Genomic DNA, 19,019 nt, shown 5'->3' on the forward strand with positions numbered 1-19,019 from the left:
AATTATAGCTGTTCCCTTATTACATGCCCCGACTATTTCCTGATTAATACTTCTTTCAGCAGAGTTGCAACTATTAGGAGGCCTATATACTACGATAACTAGTGTTTTTTCGCCTTATTATTCCTTATCTCTACCCAAACTGTTTCATTATCCTGATCCTATGTCCCAATATAATTTCTCTGTATTACAGTGATTCCTTCCTTTATTAACATAGCCACCCCTTCTCCCCTTCCTTCCTGCCTGTCCTTCCTGATTGTTAAATACCCTGGCATGTTCAATTCCCAGTCGTTGTCACCCTGCAGCCATGTTTCTGTAATGGCCACAAGATCATACCCATACGTAGTTATTTGTGCTGTTAAATCGTCCATTTTGTTATGAATGCTACGTGCATTTGCATATTATTTATAGTATGATCAATAGGGCCCATACTGCGTCATTCTTTTAATATTCATAAACTGACCCATGACGGACTCACAGCATCCAAGTTGAATCAGTTGCTTTATTCATGAAAAAAAATTGTAGACCACAGATCCTCATAGATTATTCTTCATTTCGATATACTTCAATGATAACTGCAATGTTCAACTATCAGACATACTGAGAAATAGAACTGTTCAAACATAATGAACAGCTGGATGCAGACCTTGTGGTACTGTAGGACAGAACCGTTACTGAAGACTGTACGTTTGCTTTGTGTTGTTAATTGATATTGTTATAATCAGTGACCGAGGATCTTTCCTATTCTTGCAACAGGCAATCTTTCCTTGTAAGACGTCACCTAAGAGGAACAGAAACATATTACTCTACACATATAGAAATAATACATAATGGGGGAAAACAGTGTGTATTAAAAATCTCATTCCCCCCGCCCAATCCCAAAATTTGGATTTTGAAATACAGATACTGCATCAGTGTTGATGCAAGGAATTATGCAAAGAATTGTTCCAAGTCATTCAGTAGATAAGAAGTAACAGCAGTTACCTTCTTTAAATGACTACAAGTGAAAGAAGCAACAAAGCTTATGGGGGGGGGGGGGGGGGGGAAAGTAGGAGGAGAATCGTCCTTAAAGGATTGTCTGATAACCCCTGGAAGCGATTAGACAAACGTGATGAATTGGTTACTGCTGCCTTAAGGGGAAAATCCAAAAACAGGGTTAGCTTTTGTAATCTGATGACAGCAATCCTGTCCATGGACATTGCCAAGGTCCATTCAACAGTGTCTATATCTCATTACTGTTACTGCCTTCTGAAATGAAAAATAAAATGCAATTCATGCAAGTAAATTATATGTACTATTGCTGCTTATAAACAGATGGCTATCAGAATCATGTGGGGACAACAAAATACATATCAGCGGGCAAAAGTCTGCTGAGATAATTGCTTAATTATCGTAGGGTAATTAATGATTTTTTTACGCCTTATGGAAGCTTTTTTCAGGTTTATTTTATTTGAACTCCTAGTTCTAAAACAACCAAGTGTAGCAATGTGTTGCTATAAATCACATAAAAGTAAAAGCAGAGATTTCATACTCCTAGGATTATGAATCACAAAACACAAAAGTTAGCGTGCAGGTACAGCAAGCAATTAGGAAGACAAATGGCACGTTGGCCTTTATTGCAAGGGGGTAGAGTACAAGAGTGAAGCATTTTACAACAGATAGCATAAGTACAAGTTTCCTGCTTCTGAAATATCTTTGCTATCTGACGGCTGAGATACTAGAAATTTATGTAGCAGCTTTGACTTCGATGCCAGTAAGCTGCATTTGTATACTTTTCAGCACACCACAAAATGAATACTGACTTTTAATGAAAACGTATGTTTTACTTTCTGCATTACATGTAAATACATTTGTGGCAAACTATTGTTTCACACGATCTAAAATGATAAAAGAACATGGATCATTATGGACAGGGCAGTTGCAGAACTCAAACATTACAGCGCTATCAAAATTAGCTCAATAAACAGCGAGATCTTTATACATAAGAAATAGGCACAGGAGTAGGCCATTCGAGCCTGCTCCGCCATTCAATAAGATCATGGCTGATCTTCAACCTCAACTCCACTTTCCCATCCAATCCCCATATCCCTTGATTCCCCTTGAGTCCAAAAGTCTATCTATCTCAGCTTTGAATATACTCAACAACTCAGCACCCACAGCCCTCTGGAGTAGAGAATTCCAAAGATTCACATCCCTCTGAGTGAAGAAATTCCTCCTCATCTCAGTCTTAAATGGCCGACCCCTTATCCTGCGACTACGTCCCTTAGTTCGAGACTCTCCAGCCAGGGACAACAACTTCTCAGCATCTACTCTGTCAACCCCCCACCCCCACCCCGCCCCAAAACTTATAGGTTTCAATGAGATCACCTCTCAATCTTCAAAACTCCAGAGAGTATAGGCCCATTCTACTCAATCTCTCATCATAGGACAACCCCCTCATCCCAGGAATCAATCTTGTGATCCTACTTTGGACCCCCTCTAAGGCAAGTACGTCCTTCCTTAGATAAGGAGACCAAAACTGCACACAGTGCTCCAGGTGAGGTCTCACCAAAGCCCCGTATAATTGTAGTAATACTTCCTTACTCTTGTACTCCAGCCTCCTTGCAATAAAGGCCAACGTGCCATTTGCCTTCTTAATTGCTTGCTGTAATTGCATGCTAACTTTTTGTGTTTTGTGATACATAATCCCAGGAGTATGAAATCTCAGCTCTTACTGCAAAAGGTCCAAGATGCTTATTCCAATTCCGTTAGTTACAGTGCACAACACAACTGCTGTGAATTTTAGATGAATCTCCCTCCCCACCCTCTCCCCCTTCTCTAGCAGCTCTGTTTGCTATACAAGGTACAGTTCTGATTCGGCCTGATCGATGTAGGAGTGAAGTGAACATCTTACCGTCAGCGTTTGGCGCAAGACCTGCTGGAAATTTGCCTTTTTATATTAAATTCAGTGTTTTGACATTGGTAAAAGTGTTTTAACTGTGATATATTTTCACAATAATTTTAACATGCTGAGCATCAGTCAGACTCTTTTTGTGATACCTTTCTAGATTTGTCATAGTTAAAAATGTGCTTTGCTGCACAGACTGGAAAGACCAAGGTGCGATCCCGAGAATGTGTCGAGTTACTTGACCTTAATTGAGGCAACAGTAATAGCGCCACAATTGTCCTCAATTGGGTTGGGGGGCTGGGGGGGAAAGAGAGAGATTCCACCCGGGCTCCTGGATTGCTATGTCGCAAAACCTACTGTAAGTGCGCATCTGTGGACTGGGCTCAGCTGGGATGTTCCCATGCTGATGTTCACCGCCAAGGCTCACACATAAAGATGAGGAGTCCCCATGTGACAGTGCAGCTGGATGGGAATTAGTACCTTCAGGAGAGGATGGGAGAAAAAGAATTGTAAGTTTAAAAAAAACTTCACCAATGTTACTTTGATTTTGGTTATACGGCAGCTCTGTATATGGGCTCATTCTCTCAATAAAGAGAGATTTAAATTAAAAATGAAAGCTGAATACAGAGATGAATATTTTACAGTTCTCAAAATTTCTCTAATTCCAACTTTCAGAGAGAGTCCTTGACCAACGGAACGAGTTTCTGGGTTTTACAGCGAGCGCAGATTCTCTGCAAACATTCAAAAGTAGACGAGTTCCCAACCGTGGTTAACATCAAGGTGTTGGGGGATGTGTCTTCCAGTGTCGGTGCTCTCTGGAAACTTGTTTGATTGCCTTCAAGAGTTGAAGAGGGATTTCCCAGAGTTTCTACCCTTAAATTGGCTTAGGTTTTTTTTCCCTCTAGCTTTTTGGTTCTCTCAGGAGATTGCATGGTTGATTGGGGAAAGAGGAGGGAGGGAGGGTGGGAGGAAGGGGGGGGGGGGGGGTAATGGGGGTCACCGTGTCATAAATTGCACCATAAAATAACAATTTAAATGACCACTGAAATTTTTTATCGTAATTTTTTTTTAAAGCAATCTTCAAGCACTATATATCAATTGGCATTGTGAATCTTTAACTAATACAAAAGGTACAAAACTGTGCTATCACTATGTGGCAATCATGGCATAAGTCACATCTCTATGATAGGACATCTAAGTTGAGAACATACAAGTTCCTAAAAGCATTTTGATGCCCAATGTAGTCTTGATATGCTACCCAATGGCACCAGCTGGAAGTGTGGACAACAGTGGGCTTAACAGAGATATTGTCCAAGGTCAAATAGCTCAACAGTCAGTGTCCAGGCTCACACAGGAAGAATGGTCATTTCTACAAGGTACCTGAGGACCAATGGCTCTCAGGATGAGTCACCACACTTACAAGAGAAGGGGCAAGGGGAGAAATTTGAAGGGGAAAAATGTACTAACAGCAACTCTGACGAAGAGGCCATTTCAGTTGTTAACTGCAAGAGAATAATAAATGTGTTTAGGTTTCATGAAGGAAATCAGCTCCATGGAGAATTAATGAAAGCAATACATCGATAAGGGGATGAATTCGTTGAAGGTTCACAATGCCGATTGATAGGTCGTGCTTGAAACATGAAGACTGCTTTGAAAAAATACATTACAAAGCGAATATAATTAAGAGAAACTCGAAACTGTGGTATCACCATATGGCAATCAGAGCATTAGTCACGTCTCTATTATAGGATACTTGAGTTGAGAACATCCAAGTTCCTTTTAGCATTTGATGCCCAATGTAGTTGATCTCTTCCCATTAATAATGTAATAATATTTGTATGTTACCTTATTATTGGTTTGTATTTATCGTAGTTAAATATAGACAGGTAGGGTAAGATATGGGATTCTAAGCTGAAGTGTCAGCCTGGATTATGTGCTCAAGCCTCTGGAGTGGGACTTGAACCCACAACCTTCTGACTCAGAGGTGAGAGTGCTACCACTGAGCCACAGCTGATAAGATTTTGCTGTGTGCAATTGGCCTTGTTTGTCTACATACAACAGTGACTAAATTTCAAAAGTAATTCATTAGATGTGAAGTGCTTTGGAATGAAGTAATAAATTATGTTTTTAGGTCTTTACTCAAAATAAATATTGGGGAGGAGGCAAATCCTGAATTGGTTAAAAGCAAATTGAAAGATATTATAATAAATAAAAGGAAAGTATTAGAGAAGTTAGTTAAAGTAAAGGAGGACAATGTGCCAGGACCCAACAGGATACATGCAAGGATTCTGAGGCAAATGGAGGAAGAAATAGGGGAGGCCCTTGAAATTGTGGGGTAGAATTTCTTGTAGCAGCGTAATTGATAAGTTACGCTTGAATTTACGTCCATTTGTTTAGCGATGTCAATTTACACTGAAATTTCCTGTACACCTAATTAAATTCTGCCAGGGCGTAAAAAAGCAGCATAATTTAACAATTATGAAGAAATGCCCTCTGATACCATGAGATATCGAATGGTTCCAATGTTGTCCTGACTCATTGAAATCAGATGTTGGAAGTAATCAACTTATATTATCCCATTACACAATATTGTGCATTAATGAATTGATAAAATTGTTAAAACAATGGTGATACTATTATGTTTGAACTATGTAGAAGTTCAAGGCTTATAGGTCAGGGATACAGGGTACGGTAGCATAGTGGTTATGTTACTGGACTAGTAATCCAGAGACCTGGATTAATAATCCAGAATCATGAGTTCAAATCCCACCACGGCAGCTGGGGAATTTCAATTCAATTAATTAAATAAAAATCTGGAATTAAAATACTAGTATCAGTAATGGTGGCCATGAAACTACCGGATTGTCGTAAAAACCCATCTGGTTTCACTAATGTCCTTTAGGGAAGGAAACCTGCCGTCCTTACCCGGTCTGGCCTATATGTGACTCCAGACCCACAGCAATGTGGTTGATTGTTAATTGCCCTCTGAAATGGCCTAGCAAGCCACTCAGTTGTAAAATCTCGCTAAAAAAAGTCATAATAAGAATAAAACCGGACGGACCACTAGGCACCGGACAACTCCCTTCCTAACAGCACTGTGGGAGAACCTTCACCACACAGACTGCAGCGGTTCAAGAAGGCGGCTCACCACTACCTTCTCAAGGGCAATTAGGGATGGGCAATAAATGCTGGCCTAGCCAACGACACCCACATCCCATGAACGAATAAAAAAAGATACTTGGATTTGCTGAATGTGCAATAATGCATTCTCGAATGTGAAACTGCACCTTGTGCTTCTAATTAATTACCAAGCAATTGTTGACATTTTAATTAATTTCAAATTGACAGTTACTGATCTCCCATAGGAAGCCTATGCCCTAATGAAAGGTAAAGTATGCACCAACATTCATTTAATTAAATATAAACATAATGAAAATACACAGAGGAATTATGGAGGAAATATGTATTTATAATCATAATGTTTCTGTTCTGTATGATAGATTGCAATCAAAGTATATAAATTGTTTTATACAATACTGTTCATCCAAAATTTAAATATCAAATGTTATAACTAAGTAAAGTTTTATTGTAGCGGAGACAAGTTCAAACTAAACACATTCTAAAATGCATTCAGTAAAAATCAAAGCAAGGCATATAATTTTCCATACAGATTATGGCTTAAATTAAACGTCTTTAGTTGTAAGCCTAATTATTTAGAATTGTATATTGTTTGAGTTAATAGTTACCTTGATGTATATTTTTTCATGATCTTTATGTTGAACTCCAGATAATTAATTTGAAGTTTTGTTGTTTGGGATTGTCTTTACTGTAACCCTTTGCATTGCATTCCTACGCGGGCTGCAAATCTGATAAACTACTTTGCAACTGCATCTACTCCCTCCCCAACCCACAACCTCCTTCAAAAACCCTACCAGAGATGATGAACATCTATGCTTCAAGGAACGGCTTCCTTGGAAGCTTTGGCACGTGAAATAAGTAGCAAAATTATTGCTTCATAATTGTACTTTCTCTTTAGCTTTGCATAACATTTAGGATCAGGCCCGGTTAAAATCAGAATGGTTGTGGCATTGAGGAAACTAGTGATTATGTGTGGAACACTTATAAACAAGTCCAATACATCTCTGAAGGCTAAAAAATTGGACAATGGCGTTTTTCAAATTTCTTCCAAAACCTGAACCAGATTTACAAGCAATCTTTTTTTTCTCTTCATTTAGCAAAGATGAAGCAGATGTATGGGATTGGGGTTCGAATTTTAATGACAGCGAATACCTGCATAAGAAATGAAGTTGGTTTTCATATTGAAGAGAGGAAACAAATATCACAATCATTAATCTAACATCACTTTAATTAACTATTCCAATGAGGTTCAAATCAAATCACATTTGACTACTTTAAACTTCCAGATTTAATACTCTTAAATGCTGCAGTGCAAATCAGACAAAAATATTTGAATTGAATCGATCGGAGAAACAAATTTTAGACGGCTCTTTAAACGTTAGGATCCAAATTCCCATCTCGAGATAATTAGGCCCTAATTCAACACAAATCAATTCTTTACACAATCAGAGCCTAACTAATGATTGCAATGTTGAAAGGGAACAGAATTGAATCAGGATTTTTCAGAAATATGGGGAGCAAGCAATAGAGTGGGATAAAACCAGGTGGCTCATTTGGAGAACAGCACCAGTGGAGGCTTGATGCACCAAATAAAGAAAGAACTACAGAACGAGATAGCACATTTCACGACCTCAGGACATTCCAAATTGCTGTACAGCCAATTAAGGACTTTTGAAGTGCAGTCACAGTTGTAATGTAGGAAATGTGACAGCCAATTTGTACATAGCAACGTCCCACAAACAGCAAGGAGACAATGCCCAGATAACCTGTTCTCTTTAGTGATGTTGGTTGAGGGATAAATATTGGCCAGGACATCGGGGAGAACTCCCCTGCACTTATTCGAATAGTGTCATGGGATCTTTTACGTCCCCCCGAAAGGGCAGATAGGGCCTTGGTTTGATGTCCATCTGAAACACAGCACCTCCCTCAGTACTCCACTGAAGTGTTAGCCTGGATTCAGATTCAGTGATGACCTCACCAATCTGCCGATCTGATTTGTACCAGGCCTGTGCGAGAGCGTGCACTAAGGTTCTCCGCTGATGCACTAGAGGCCTTGGACAGAAAGAGGGGCATCCTATATCCGCAGGGGCGGGGGGGAAGAGGCCCTCCAGACATGTGCTCAAGAGGGAGTGAGAGGCAGTAGGGGATGAAGTCAATGCCTGGGCTACGGCACCACGAACATAGGATGCATTGCAGGAAGAAGTTCAAGGCTTTGACACGAGTGGTCAAGGTGAGTGAGGTCAACTGTCAAGTGGCATCTCCTACCAACTGCACCACTGCTCCACGCACTTCACCCCCCATCACCCACATACCAACAAACTCTTTCAATCAGTACTCAACTGCTCCAATGAGATGCTTTCTCTCACCCTCACACATTACCACTGCTGCAAACCTCACACCCACAACTCACAGGTCACACATACTGGCAGCTATTCAACCATGACAGGCAAATCAACCAAACATCTTGCAGGTCACTCACCAACATACTTCCTACTCTCTTGCAGGAGGAGGTGGCACATGACAAGAGGCAGCAAGTGGCAATGGCATTTAGCCCCTTGAGCCAGTTCCACCATTCAATGAGATCATGGTTGATCAGTGACCGAACTCCATATACCCACCTTAGCCCCATATCCCTTAATACCTTTGGTTAACAAAAATCTATCAATCTCAGATTTAAAATTAACAATTGAGCTCGCATCAAGTGCCATTTGCAGAAGAGTGTTCCAAACTTCTATCACCCTTTGCATGTAGAAGTGTTTCCTAACTTCACTCCTGCAAGTCCTGGCTCTGATTTTTATGCTATGTCCCCTAGTCCTAGTATTCAAGTGTAGGAGGCCTCCAAGAACAGGTACAAATGCATCAGCAGCCAGAAGCAATAATCCAGCAACTAACCCATAAATCCTACATGGTGCTGGTGGGGGGGGGTCCTCCAGGCTGTCTACGACCTGTTCAGCTGTGCGTGGTTAAGATAGTGCGTGGTTAAGACAGTGCGTTAGCTGGAGCGTTGAGTTCCAAAATCGTATCTGTCCCTTTAAATCAGCTTTGCACACTGATCTAATGCATATTCTCCTTACTTTACATGGTACAGGCGCTCATGATCTGCGTGTGTGACCTTTACCAAGATGTCATTCGGTGCATATCACGTTAGAAGCATGCGCGCGCATTCCAGACGCCATTTTGGGATCTTGAGAGACCGCGTTGCGCCTATAAAATGAGTGCTACGCAGCCAAATTTATAGTCACCCAAGTCTAAAACCACATGATTTCAAACTGGAGTCAATGGAGGTCTAGCGTCATCATCCGATGGGCATACAGTGTGGAATAGGCACAGCATCAAGAATTCTATACACTATATTTTTCTGTATTGATTGAATTATAGGCATATTGCTTCTGTTGCTGTGTCCATAAACGAATAGCAAATTTTTCTGCTAAATTTAGCACTTCAGGCAGCTAACATTGTCTATTGGAAATTAGGACTGGCGTCCCTGGGACTGTGTCAATATTTGGAGCCCTCTCCCCCCTTACAGAAAGGTGTGAACATCACTAAGCCACTGATTTGAAAGCTGTCAATTCACAAAACACTGCCGTCCGAACTCCTCCAACTTGGATTCAGTATTGGCTCTGCAATTTAATTCAACAGATTGAAATGGTCAGCGTGTCATATTTATTCTAGCTAAATGAGGTGTTCAGTAACAGCTAGGTGCATTCTCAAATTTGTTTGGACGCCTTTCATTTTTGAAACAGATCAGCCATCAGGGGCGATGTTTACTGATGTTTACTGACCAGATGTTTATATTGGCCACTATCATCATGCCTTGAGGTGGTATTTTGAAATAGTTAAGCCACTTGGCTTCAAACAATGGCCAAGCGCCAACTTAACAAGGTAGACAACAGATCATTTTGCTACATTAAGCACAATCGTTAATGTTAACCTGTTTGGATCCAATTCAAATTACATAAATGTAATTTTATATGGAAAAGTAAGACTGATCCACTTGATAAGCTTATAATAAATGGAAAGGCAGCTATTAAAAAGTCATCAGCTTACTGACAGCAAGAAATTAAAAAACTAAATATTTACAGTAATTATTTTGCATATTATGATAACCTGAACTTTACCAGAACCTATTGTTGTACCACTGTGAAGGATAAATAGCGTCATTTATTACCTACTGTTCAAAATAGTTTGTTCAATGAAACCAAAGGTTGTCGTGAATCAATAATCTGGCCTATCGTTACAACAAACATGATTACCGTGGAGCACGTTTCTCTAAACTATTTAAGAATGTTTTTCCCGTTAGATCAAGGGCAAATACACAAGGTCACAATTCACCATACCTCAGAGATTGGTTTCATTTTCAGGTACTTCACTCTGATTGTTGTAGATGGCACTGGTAGGGAATCAGGATTTGGAACATAAATGTTGGGATTTCACAATTAATGATAGTGAACCTTGCATTGCCTGTCTTACAAAGTAAGGATGGCCTCAGGGATCTGGCTTGTAAGCCTGAGGAATAGCTACACCAAGAGTGCTTCAGCAATGCTCTTCAAACTTCAACTTCAGATGATGTCTCCTACTGAACTAATCTGAATTTTCGATTCATTACACCTGTAATCTCTGTGTCATCTCTGAAAGACTACTAATCTAATGCTGAATTTGAGCAGTTGTGCGCTGTGGATTTATACCCACTGGGAACCGAGTTGAACCTACCTTAACTCATTTCACACAGTGTATTTTCATTACATCAGACTGGGCTGGATTTGAACCCCGGTCCCAGAAGTGAGAGAACAGTATCCTGATATGCTATATCACAGTTCCCACTCGAGAAAAAGCAACTATTTTAATAACCAGAAATGCCAGACCAAGCACCTGGATAAATGAAATGCTGTGACCCCCCATCTCAAATCCAAGGGAAGAGTGCCATTAACTTATTAGGGGCAAGCGCCCATGCCTATGGTAGCACAACAGGGGAACCCACCCAGCGCAACCATCAAAATGCCACCGTGACCATCCGAGAGCAGGAGCCCCAGGTCAGTCAGGCCAAAGAGCCTACGGCAAGATTCTTTTCACAATCTTCTCTACCTCAATGTCAGGCCTCCGAATGGAACTGTTCTCGATCCCTCACGAATTGGTTAGCATTTGATTCATGCTGAGCGGGGCCCAATTGCAACGCAGAAGGGCACCTATGCTTGCTCTGTACAGACGCAGGGACCATTGGACCATATCTAGTGAGACTCCTGGGGTAGCTACGGATCGCCCCCACGCAAGCCTACAAATAGTTATCGGGATTCAGAAGGCAGGCAGAAGAAGTGCCCGCCACCTCTCTTCCTCGGAATTTGCCGGGGAATCTCTGAACGGGTAGAAACTCAGCCGATCTGGGTTACCCCCCCCCCCCCCCCCCCAACTTCTAGTTTCTCTCGTTGCTGACTGCGGGACCTTGCAGTGTGCAAATTGGTTGCCGCTTACCCGCAGAAGAACTGCAACTACACTTCATGAGTAATTCATTGGTTGCGAAGCACTGTGGAACGTTCTTTCTTTTTATTTGCACCCATAAATCCAGATTTATGTTGGCTGAAATATTGCGAAATGTTCACTTGAATGAAATCCGACTGGTTTGAAATATGTTTTTTGTTAAAATATAGAATACAATTGCAGGAGTTACATGGTTTATCAAGAATTTTTAAAGGAGAGGCATTGTGGAACACCACTGTGGTGTATCATAGAGAGTCTGGATCCAACTTTATGTCCATTACCCAGATAAGAGCACCTGATCTCAGTTTGCCTTCATCATTAGCAGCATTGGCCTAGCACCTCAACAAATGCAGGGGCAAAATGAGAGGCAGAATTAACCCCGTTGTTCATTTGCGCATCGCCTGGTGGCTGGTCATTGAGTGGCCTGGCAGCACGTTGCCTTCTCAGTCTGCTGAGGGGAGGCTAAAGGAAAATATCAAAATACCGCAAAAATGCAAATAAAAAGGATTTTTAATGCATCGCTTGAATTTCTAAAAACAGATTATGTGCAGCTGTATCAAAAATATCATTTGGAAGAAGCAAACTGCACGGTTGACATGAGATCTAGGTTCATGGCGCTGTTTCCACTTTCGAATGGCTGCATTCAACCCCATAACAAGGTGCCATCTGAAATTAATTCCACAGCCTCAGGGCCAGGCTCACCAATAGACCAGAAATTTAAGTGGGGGAAGAATTATTTGATTCACGAGAGGTCAAGCCAGAGAAATCAACATCAGTAGAGGAATTATACATACTTAGGTGAGTGGGGCATGATGGTGGTTCTTGTGTTCACATAGGCGCGTGCGTGTGTGTGTGTGTGTGTGTCTCTCTCTCTCTCTCTCCCCCTCCTGGGTGGAGGAAGAGGAGTATGCAGCATAGAAATCGAAAAACTGTGCAGGATATTTTTCCAGAGATTGGAGGTATGAGGTGTATGCTTAAGTATGTACATTTGTGTATTTTTAAGGGATTTGGGGTAAGAGATAAAAGTGCTCACCAGTTCAATTTAATTTTCAAAACATAAAATATATACATACACACAGGCCAGTGACAACACAAAAATAAATGTTTCTCCCTCCAGAAAACTAGACGACCAGTTGGAGACATTACCCGAGCAGTCCAAGCCTGTCCCCTCCCACTGAAAACCAATAGATCCTCAATAGAAAGACAAAGGAATGTTTACTCTACATTGCTTTACTGGGCGAGTAAGCAGAAAGTTGCTAGATAAAACTATGTGCACCAAAGGTGGGAATGGGAGAGAATGAACTTTAGGGCTGAAAAATTAACAGGACCAGAAGACCTCTTGCTATCAATTGAATCATTAAGCAATCATGGATAAATCGATAGAGCCAGCTAAAGAAAAAGCAGTGGCAGAAAGCAGCAGCAGTGGCTGCTCTGTCAGCTCATTACCTTCTGCATCTCTGCAAATTATTCAAAATAAACATTTAAGTGGGAATTAATTTAGAGAAAATCTCCTAAAAATTAGGGAAAAGACAGATTAATTACAGCAGACTTTGAAGCATGACAATTATTGGTAGACGTCAATAAATCTCAATAATTTCACACTTTGTAAGTGATTACTGTCAAGTGGAATAATTATCACTCCCATGAAGTTTACATGATGTAGATATACAGATAGTGTAAGTGAAGAAAAGAACACCTTTAGGCTCGTAGCAGCTTCAATAGCTGCAGGGACTACAGATAAGAATGCATTATTCTAATGGCCTGATTTTGGCACTTTTTTTAAAAAAAAGAGGGGCATGAAGGCAACTTTATACTGCCATTTGCAAAGCAGCTTCTGATGTGCATAGATGCAAAAGAGCAGTCTGGCTTGGGAGTGACAATCTGTCTCTAGAGTGCACTGAAGCTGGAAGGTGTGAGATCCTCTCTTGGTAAGTAGTCTCACACTGCTTGGAGTTCACACCAGGCATAGTATAACTTCAACTCAGTGCAGAGACACACATTAAGAGAAAGACTTGCATTTATATAGCGCCTTTCACAATCTCAGCACGTCCCAAAGCGCTTTACAGCCGATGAAGTATTTTTGAAGTGTAGTCATTGTTGTAATGTAGGAAACGTGGCAGCCAATTTGCGCACAGCAAAGTCCCACAAACAGCAATGAGATAATGACCAGATAACCTATTTTTTAAGTGATGTTAGTTGAGGAATAAATATTGTCCAGGGTACCAGGGAGAACTCCCCTGCTTTTCTTCGAATAGTGCCAGGGGATCTTTTACATCCAACTGAGAGGACAGTTGGGGCTTCGGTTTAACATCCACCTGCCCAGGTAGCTTACGGTACAGCATAGGCACTCTATAAACTTATTATGGAATCTGGTTAATGTTCTGAAATGACACTTCTGCTCCCTGTGATAATACTAAAAGCTACCCTCTACATATAGAAGCTCCCACCTTGCTGCACAGAGTGCAACGTACAGCTGAAAAGACAGTATAATGGCAGCCCAAGAGTATACTACAGTGGCAAATGTAAGGAGTCTGACAACACCAGGTTATAGTCCAACAGTTTTATTTGAAATCACAAGCTTTCGGAGGCTTCCTCCTCCGTCACCTGACGAAGGAGGAAGCCTCCGAAAGCTTGTGATTTCAAATAAAACTGTTGGACTATAACCTGGTGTTGTCAGACTCCTTACATTTGTCCACCCCAGTCCATCACCGGTATCTTCACATACAGTGGCAAAGTAACATTGTGTATAGCATAGTGGCACATGTGTTAATGCTACTGTTCTGCTTTCTCTAATATAACATTAGCACTACGATAACTCTTCTGGTCTACAGGCTGATCCCCCTCGTTTTTTAAAAACCATAATTGTTTTAATTTTTTTAGTCAGCTGCAGAATAAATGTTGCATCTTTTTTAAAAGAAAAGAAAAATTGCCAGACTGCCTGTGGGGCACAAAGCAACAGCAAAACCAGCCAGAAAATACAAATTTACTTGGTGGGTTAAATTATGCCAAGCGGTACAGAATTTGCTTTGGCAACGCCTCAAAATAGTTGCTCCACAATATATGGTGCAAATGTTTTTAGCTGCATTGCAAACATAAATGACACTGTATTTCACATGGTTATCCTTTATGACAAGAAATGTCAAAGAGAGATCAACAAATGTTAGGTTAGATGCCAGGAGGTATTTCTATTCACAGAGAAGTGCATGGCAAGTATAGATTCATTGCAATTCCTTCAGAAGGAGCTGGACGAGTTCCTGAGAGTTGGGGACCTCTCAATTATAGAAGGTGAGGGGTAGCTGTATTAATTGATAAATTTACTTGATTGCTTTTGGGGTTTGATGAGGAATTTCCTGCAGCTTTTCCCTCGGTCAGCTGAAGATTTTATTTTTGCTTCTCCCAGGAAATTGTGGGACTGGGACCAGTTGGGTTCTTTCTTGTATGTTAGTAACTCAGGCAAATGACGCAAACAGTTAATCAAGTCCAAGTGCAAATAGATATTATGGCATTCAACAATCACATTTTAAAGATACCAAAATCATAGGTAGCTTAAGCTCATCTCCAGTCAGGTTCATTTTACTCTGCACGGATAAGTGAGTCAAATCAATTCCTATTACTTACAGCTGTGCTGTACAGAGGAGCTGTATTTGTGTGATGAATTGTACCATGTGAGCATGATCATTCCATCGAATAGTTCTCCTCATTTAACATATCCCAGTAAACCTCCATTTGGTTTCGGCCACAGATAAGAATTCAAAAAATGCTATATTGTCTTCTCACGTGAATAAAATGGTCAACAGCGCAGACTGAAATGAGCACAAATAACCAGTAATCCCAGCTGCTGCAGCCTTGGTTCTAGGAATAATCATGAGCTGAAAAGATTCACTACATAAATTTTACTGCAGTAAAAAGGCTGCAGGATATGCTTCTTACTGTCACACAACAATCGCTGCATACATGTAGAATTGATGTGGATTATCAAAGGTCCTGATCAATTGCAAGTCAGCAATCATCAAAATCTTTTTATAAACCTAAGCCTAAAGTGACTAGTCCTTCAAGCAAAAAAAACAAAAGCTTCAAACATTTGTCGATGATACCTGCAATGATGTGTGAAGGACAATGTGAGGGTGTCTTTTAGAGTTTCAATGTGAAATTACAAATAATATATAGGGGTGGGGGGGTGGTCGTAATTTGTGACAAAGTTGAAATTCAGATTAAGCATTAAATTACGATAAATGCATGCAATTAAAATATAAATTCCCACTTTCAGGATGCGTCAATGTGACTGTGGGATCACCGGGCTAGAGAGAAAAGCACATTTATCTTCCATAGAACTCCACCCTTCAACTTGGATTAATGGAAAAATACTGGATAAAAAACAATCACGGGCTAATGCGCCGTCTACAAAGCAACATCATCTGCTCCCTGGACCTGGCTGCCTAGTACATTTCCAGAAGGTATCCTCCTAGCTGGATTTAAAAGGACCTGCATAATATCGGGGCTGAGTAGAGCAATTTGTCAATGTCATCTTGATCTAACATGACTGATGTTTTTTTGCAGCTCTGCTGCTCCCGTATGCAGGAGTGCAGAGTCTTGCTGGGGCTTAGCTGCGTCACCCCAGTCTTATCGTACACCTTCGGCTGTAAGCACACTGTATTGCTGCATGCAGATTAATAGGGAATTGAAATTCATTAAAAAGCCGGCCGGGGTTTGTTAAATTTACACACCAGGGCAACAAAGAGTGCCTCTCATTCTCCCAGAGCAAAGAAGGCTGTTCGAGACCTTCACGCAAAATGTTCTGCAGATGCATCAATGGATGAAAAATAGTATTACAGAGAACACTCTACATGCATCACTAAACAAGGGCTATTGGGATCTTGCTGCAAGCAGGGATTTAACTGAGACACTGAGCAGGCAGAAAGCCAATGAAGGATGTAAAATCTCAATTAAATGCCTAATGCCACAAGAGAGAATTTCAGATCAAAGCTGTGCTTTAGAGTGGAAAAGGATGCTTGCAGAACACGAGTACAATTTTAAAGCTAGCTCCATAATTATATCATGGAAAATGCACTTTCAAAGACTAGAAGACTGAATATTGCAAATTTGTGTTAACAAAATTTTCAATGTAAAATAAAAGAACATACCAAAACAGCAGGGATAAAAAAAAGCGATCGTATTATTTGCTCCTTATTAACTAATTATGTATACCAGATACCTGGAATTTGATTTTTGTCATTTTACAGATTAAAAAATCTCATGAATATACAGTATTATAACACAACTAATTCCACATTTCATTTTACTGTTCTTAAGATGACATCTGTTCAAACTATACTGTACCCTATCGAAGGACCAAATGAATATTGCACTATTTACTAGAGATAGGGAACTAAAAATTCTGTCCACAGAGAAGAAAAATATCAGCCAACAATATGGTTACAATGGTAATTGTGACTCCTAGTTTATTTTTTAGGTAAGTGTTACAAGTATTTGACCTTTTAATATCAGAAGGAAATTATTTTAGATGCCTAACTATTTCAGTTTATAATACTACAATGTGATATCTGCTCCAATTTCTTAAATCCCGCACTGTCAGTGCTTCTGATAATTCACATTTTTGGCCTGTAACAACATGCTTCAGTTAAAAGTAGTGAGCAGCACATAATTTTAAACCCATTCACCAACATGCCTTACCTCCACCAAAGTGATAAGAACTATCATTCGTAGATCACTTGACATTTTGGTGCCATTAAAAGGTTTGTTCCTCAGTGCCAAATAATCGAAAGAAATTTGCAGCTACTGTTTTTTTTTAAAAAGCAGTTTAAAAAGTGCTGAATACTACTAAACACTTTCCTACCTTCAATGACCTATGAATCTGGGAGCGCAGCTTGTGCACTGTTATAGATGAATGATTAGAGAGAGACTTCTGACACGAATATGGCAGTTAATCTAGTCTCCATACACTCACTGACCCATTTGACCTTTTCCTTCAACTCTCCTATGAACTGTTGATGGCTACCCGTTACAAAGCATTATAGGCCTTCATCAGAGAAAAGGCCATCTTGTGGTTGACACATATTGAAGACAGGCCTTGGCACAAATCAAAATTTACCTCAAAAGAAATAAATGATTGAGCCTAACAAATCACTCAATTTAAAATAATTTCCAAGCCTGAATCCCAAAAATGGATGAAGCACCGACTAAGAAAATGGTCACTTATTAATGTGAGCAGCACAAACGAGACTGACGATGGAAGAAAATGAATAGGAGGTGGCTGCATCAAAGTAATTTATAGGCACATGCATGAGACGAGGGTGACACCGTTGTGACCGAAAGGGTCTTAAAAGGGAACTTCTCCCCCTTACAAGTTTAATATCAACTTGTTAAACAAAGCCATTAAACATGGAGAGTTTAATTTGTGTGCTGATGAATTTTTACAGCATAGATGCCTGTAATAATGTAAGGTAACAGATTTTTATATCTTTGGCATCTAAGAGCAAATACAATTTGAGTTAAAAAGAATACACACTATATATATTGTATTATGTACTATATAATGTGCATGTATAAGCAGAAACATCAATGGTGGCACTACAAATTTGACAAGGAGCCGAGGATTGTTAATTATACTTAGCCAGATATCAGGCTGTATTCATTTCCAATTATTATTGTTTAGTCAGCTTTTTACTTTGATTTAAACAGATAGAACCTGCCTTATTTCAGCCAAGTTTTTTCAGGCGTTGGCATTTGTATTAACCAGAGGGAATATGGCCTGCTAACATCTGCCTGTTTAATTCGTTTGATGCAATTCAAAGGTTTTTCAAGGTAAAACCCAAAGTGGAGGGCAGTAGGCTAGATCCTTCCACGGGCACAGACTCAGGTTATTCTTTCAATACACCCTGGACGGTCATGGCTTATAATTCTGTGTGCACTATTGCCATTGTTCTTGTTGCTGTCATTCGCGAAAAGTATCAAACGTGTGTGCTATCCTACCAATCAAATTCACATAAAACCCATGTTTAAAAGGAATTCACAGTAATGAATAGAAAAAAAAACCCAAAAAGGTAACTTATGACAGCATTAAGTTTGGTTTCTTAAGTTATTTATCACTGAACCAGATAGAATCAGCTCTCCCCAAAGCCATGTGCTTTATGAATACCTTACCTGTACATGGGTGCATGCTGGACAAATCAATTACCTTTTTTTACTGAGACCGGCTGCTCCAGAAGAAACACAGTTTGTTTCCAGTGTGTTTCGGTGCTTCTTGGACCAGTGGAGAACGTGACCTAAAAAGCAGAGTTCAAAAGGTACCTGATGAAAAACAACATTTCCAATGGACTGGCACCACACTCCATCACATGATATACCACCCTCCCGAAAATTAACATAGCGACTTACAACAGCAAGGTGCGCAGCTCGTGTAGAAGCATCTTCACATAAATACTGATGGAGCTGCTGTGTATTTTCTGCATTTCCCGTTTGCTTTGCTGCTGTTGAAGGTACATCCATGATTTTATCTCAACGGCTA

General features: G+C 40.2%; 1 protein-coding gene across 3 annotated transcripts in view; it reads right to left on the reverse strand.

Moving 5' to 3' along the window:
- Positions 1-479: 479 nt before the first annotated feature.
- prmt3 (protein arginine methyltransferase 3) overlaps positions 480-19,019 on the reverse strand; it is a 146,112-nt gene continuing 127,572 nt past the window's right edge. For all 3 annotated transcript variants that reach the window (XM_067993539.1, XM_067993540.1, XM_067993541.1), the window contains exons 15-16: positions 18,690-18,777; positions 480-778 (exon numbers count right to left, since the gene is read on the reverse strand). In XM_067993539.1, coding sequence (XP_067849640.1) covers positions 669-778; positions 18,690-18,777 — 198 coding nt within the window. In that variant the 3' untranslated portion in view covers positions 480-668. The remainder of the gene's footprint in view (positions 779-18,689; positions 18,778-19,019) is intronic.

The sequence above is a fragment of the Heptranchias perlo genome, chromosome 12, assembly GCF_035084215.1.
Source record: "Heptranchias perlo isolate sHepPer1 chromosome 12, sHepPer1.hap1, whole genome shotgun sequence".
Classification (NCBI taxonomy): Eukaryota; Metazoa; Chordata; class Chondrichthyes; order Hexanchiformes; family Hexanchidae; genus Heptranchias; species Heptranchias perlo.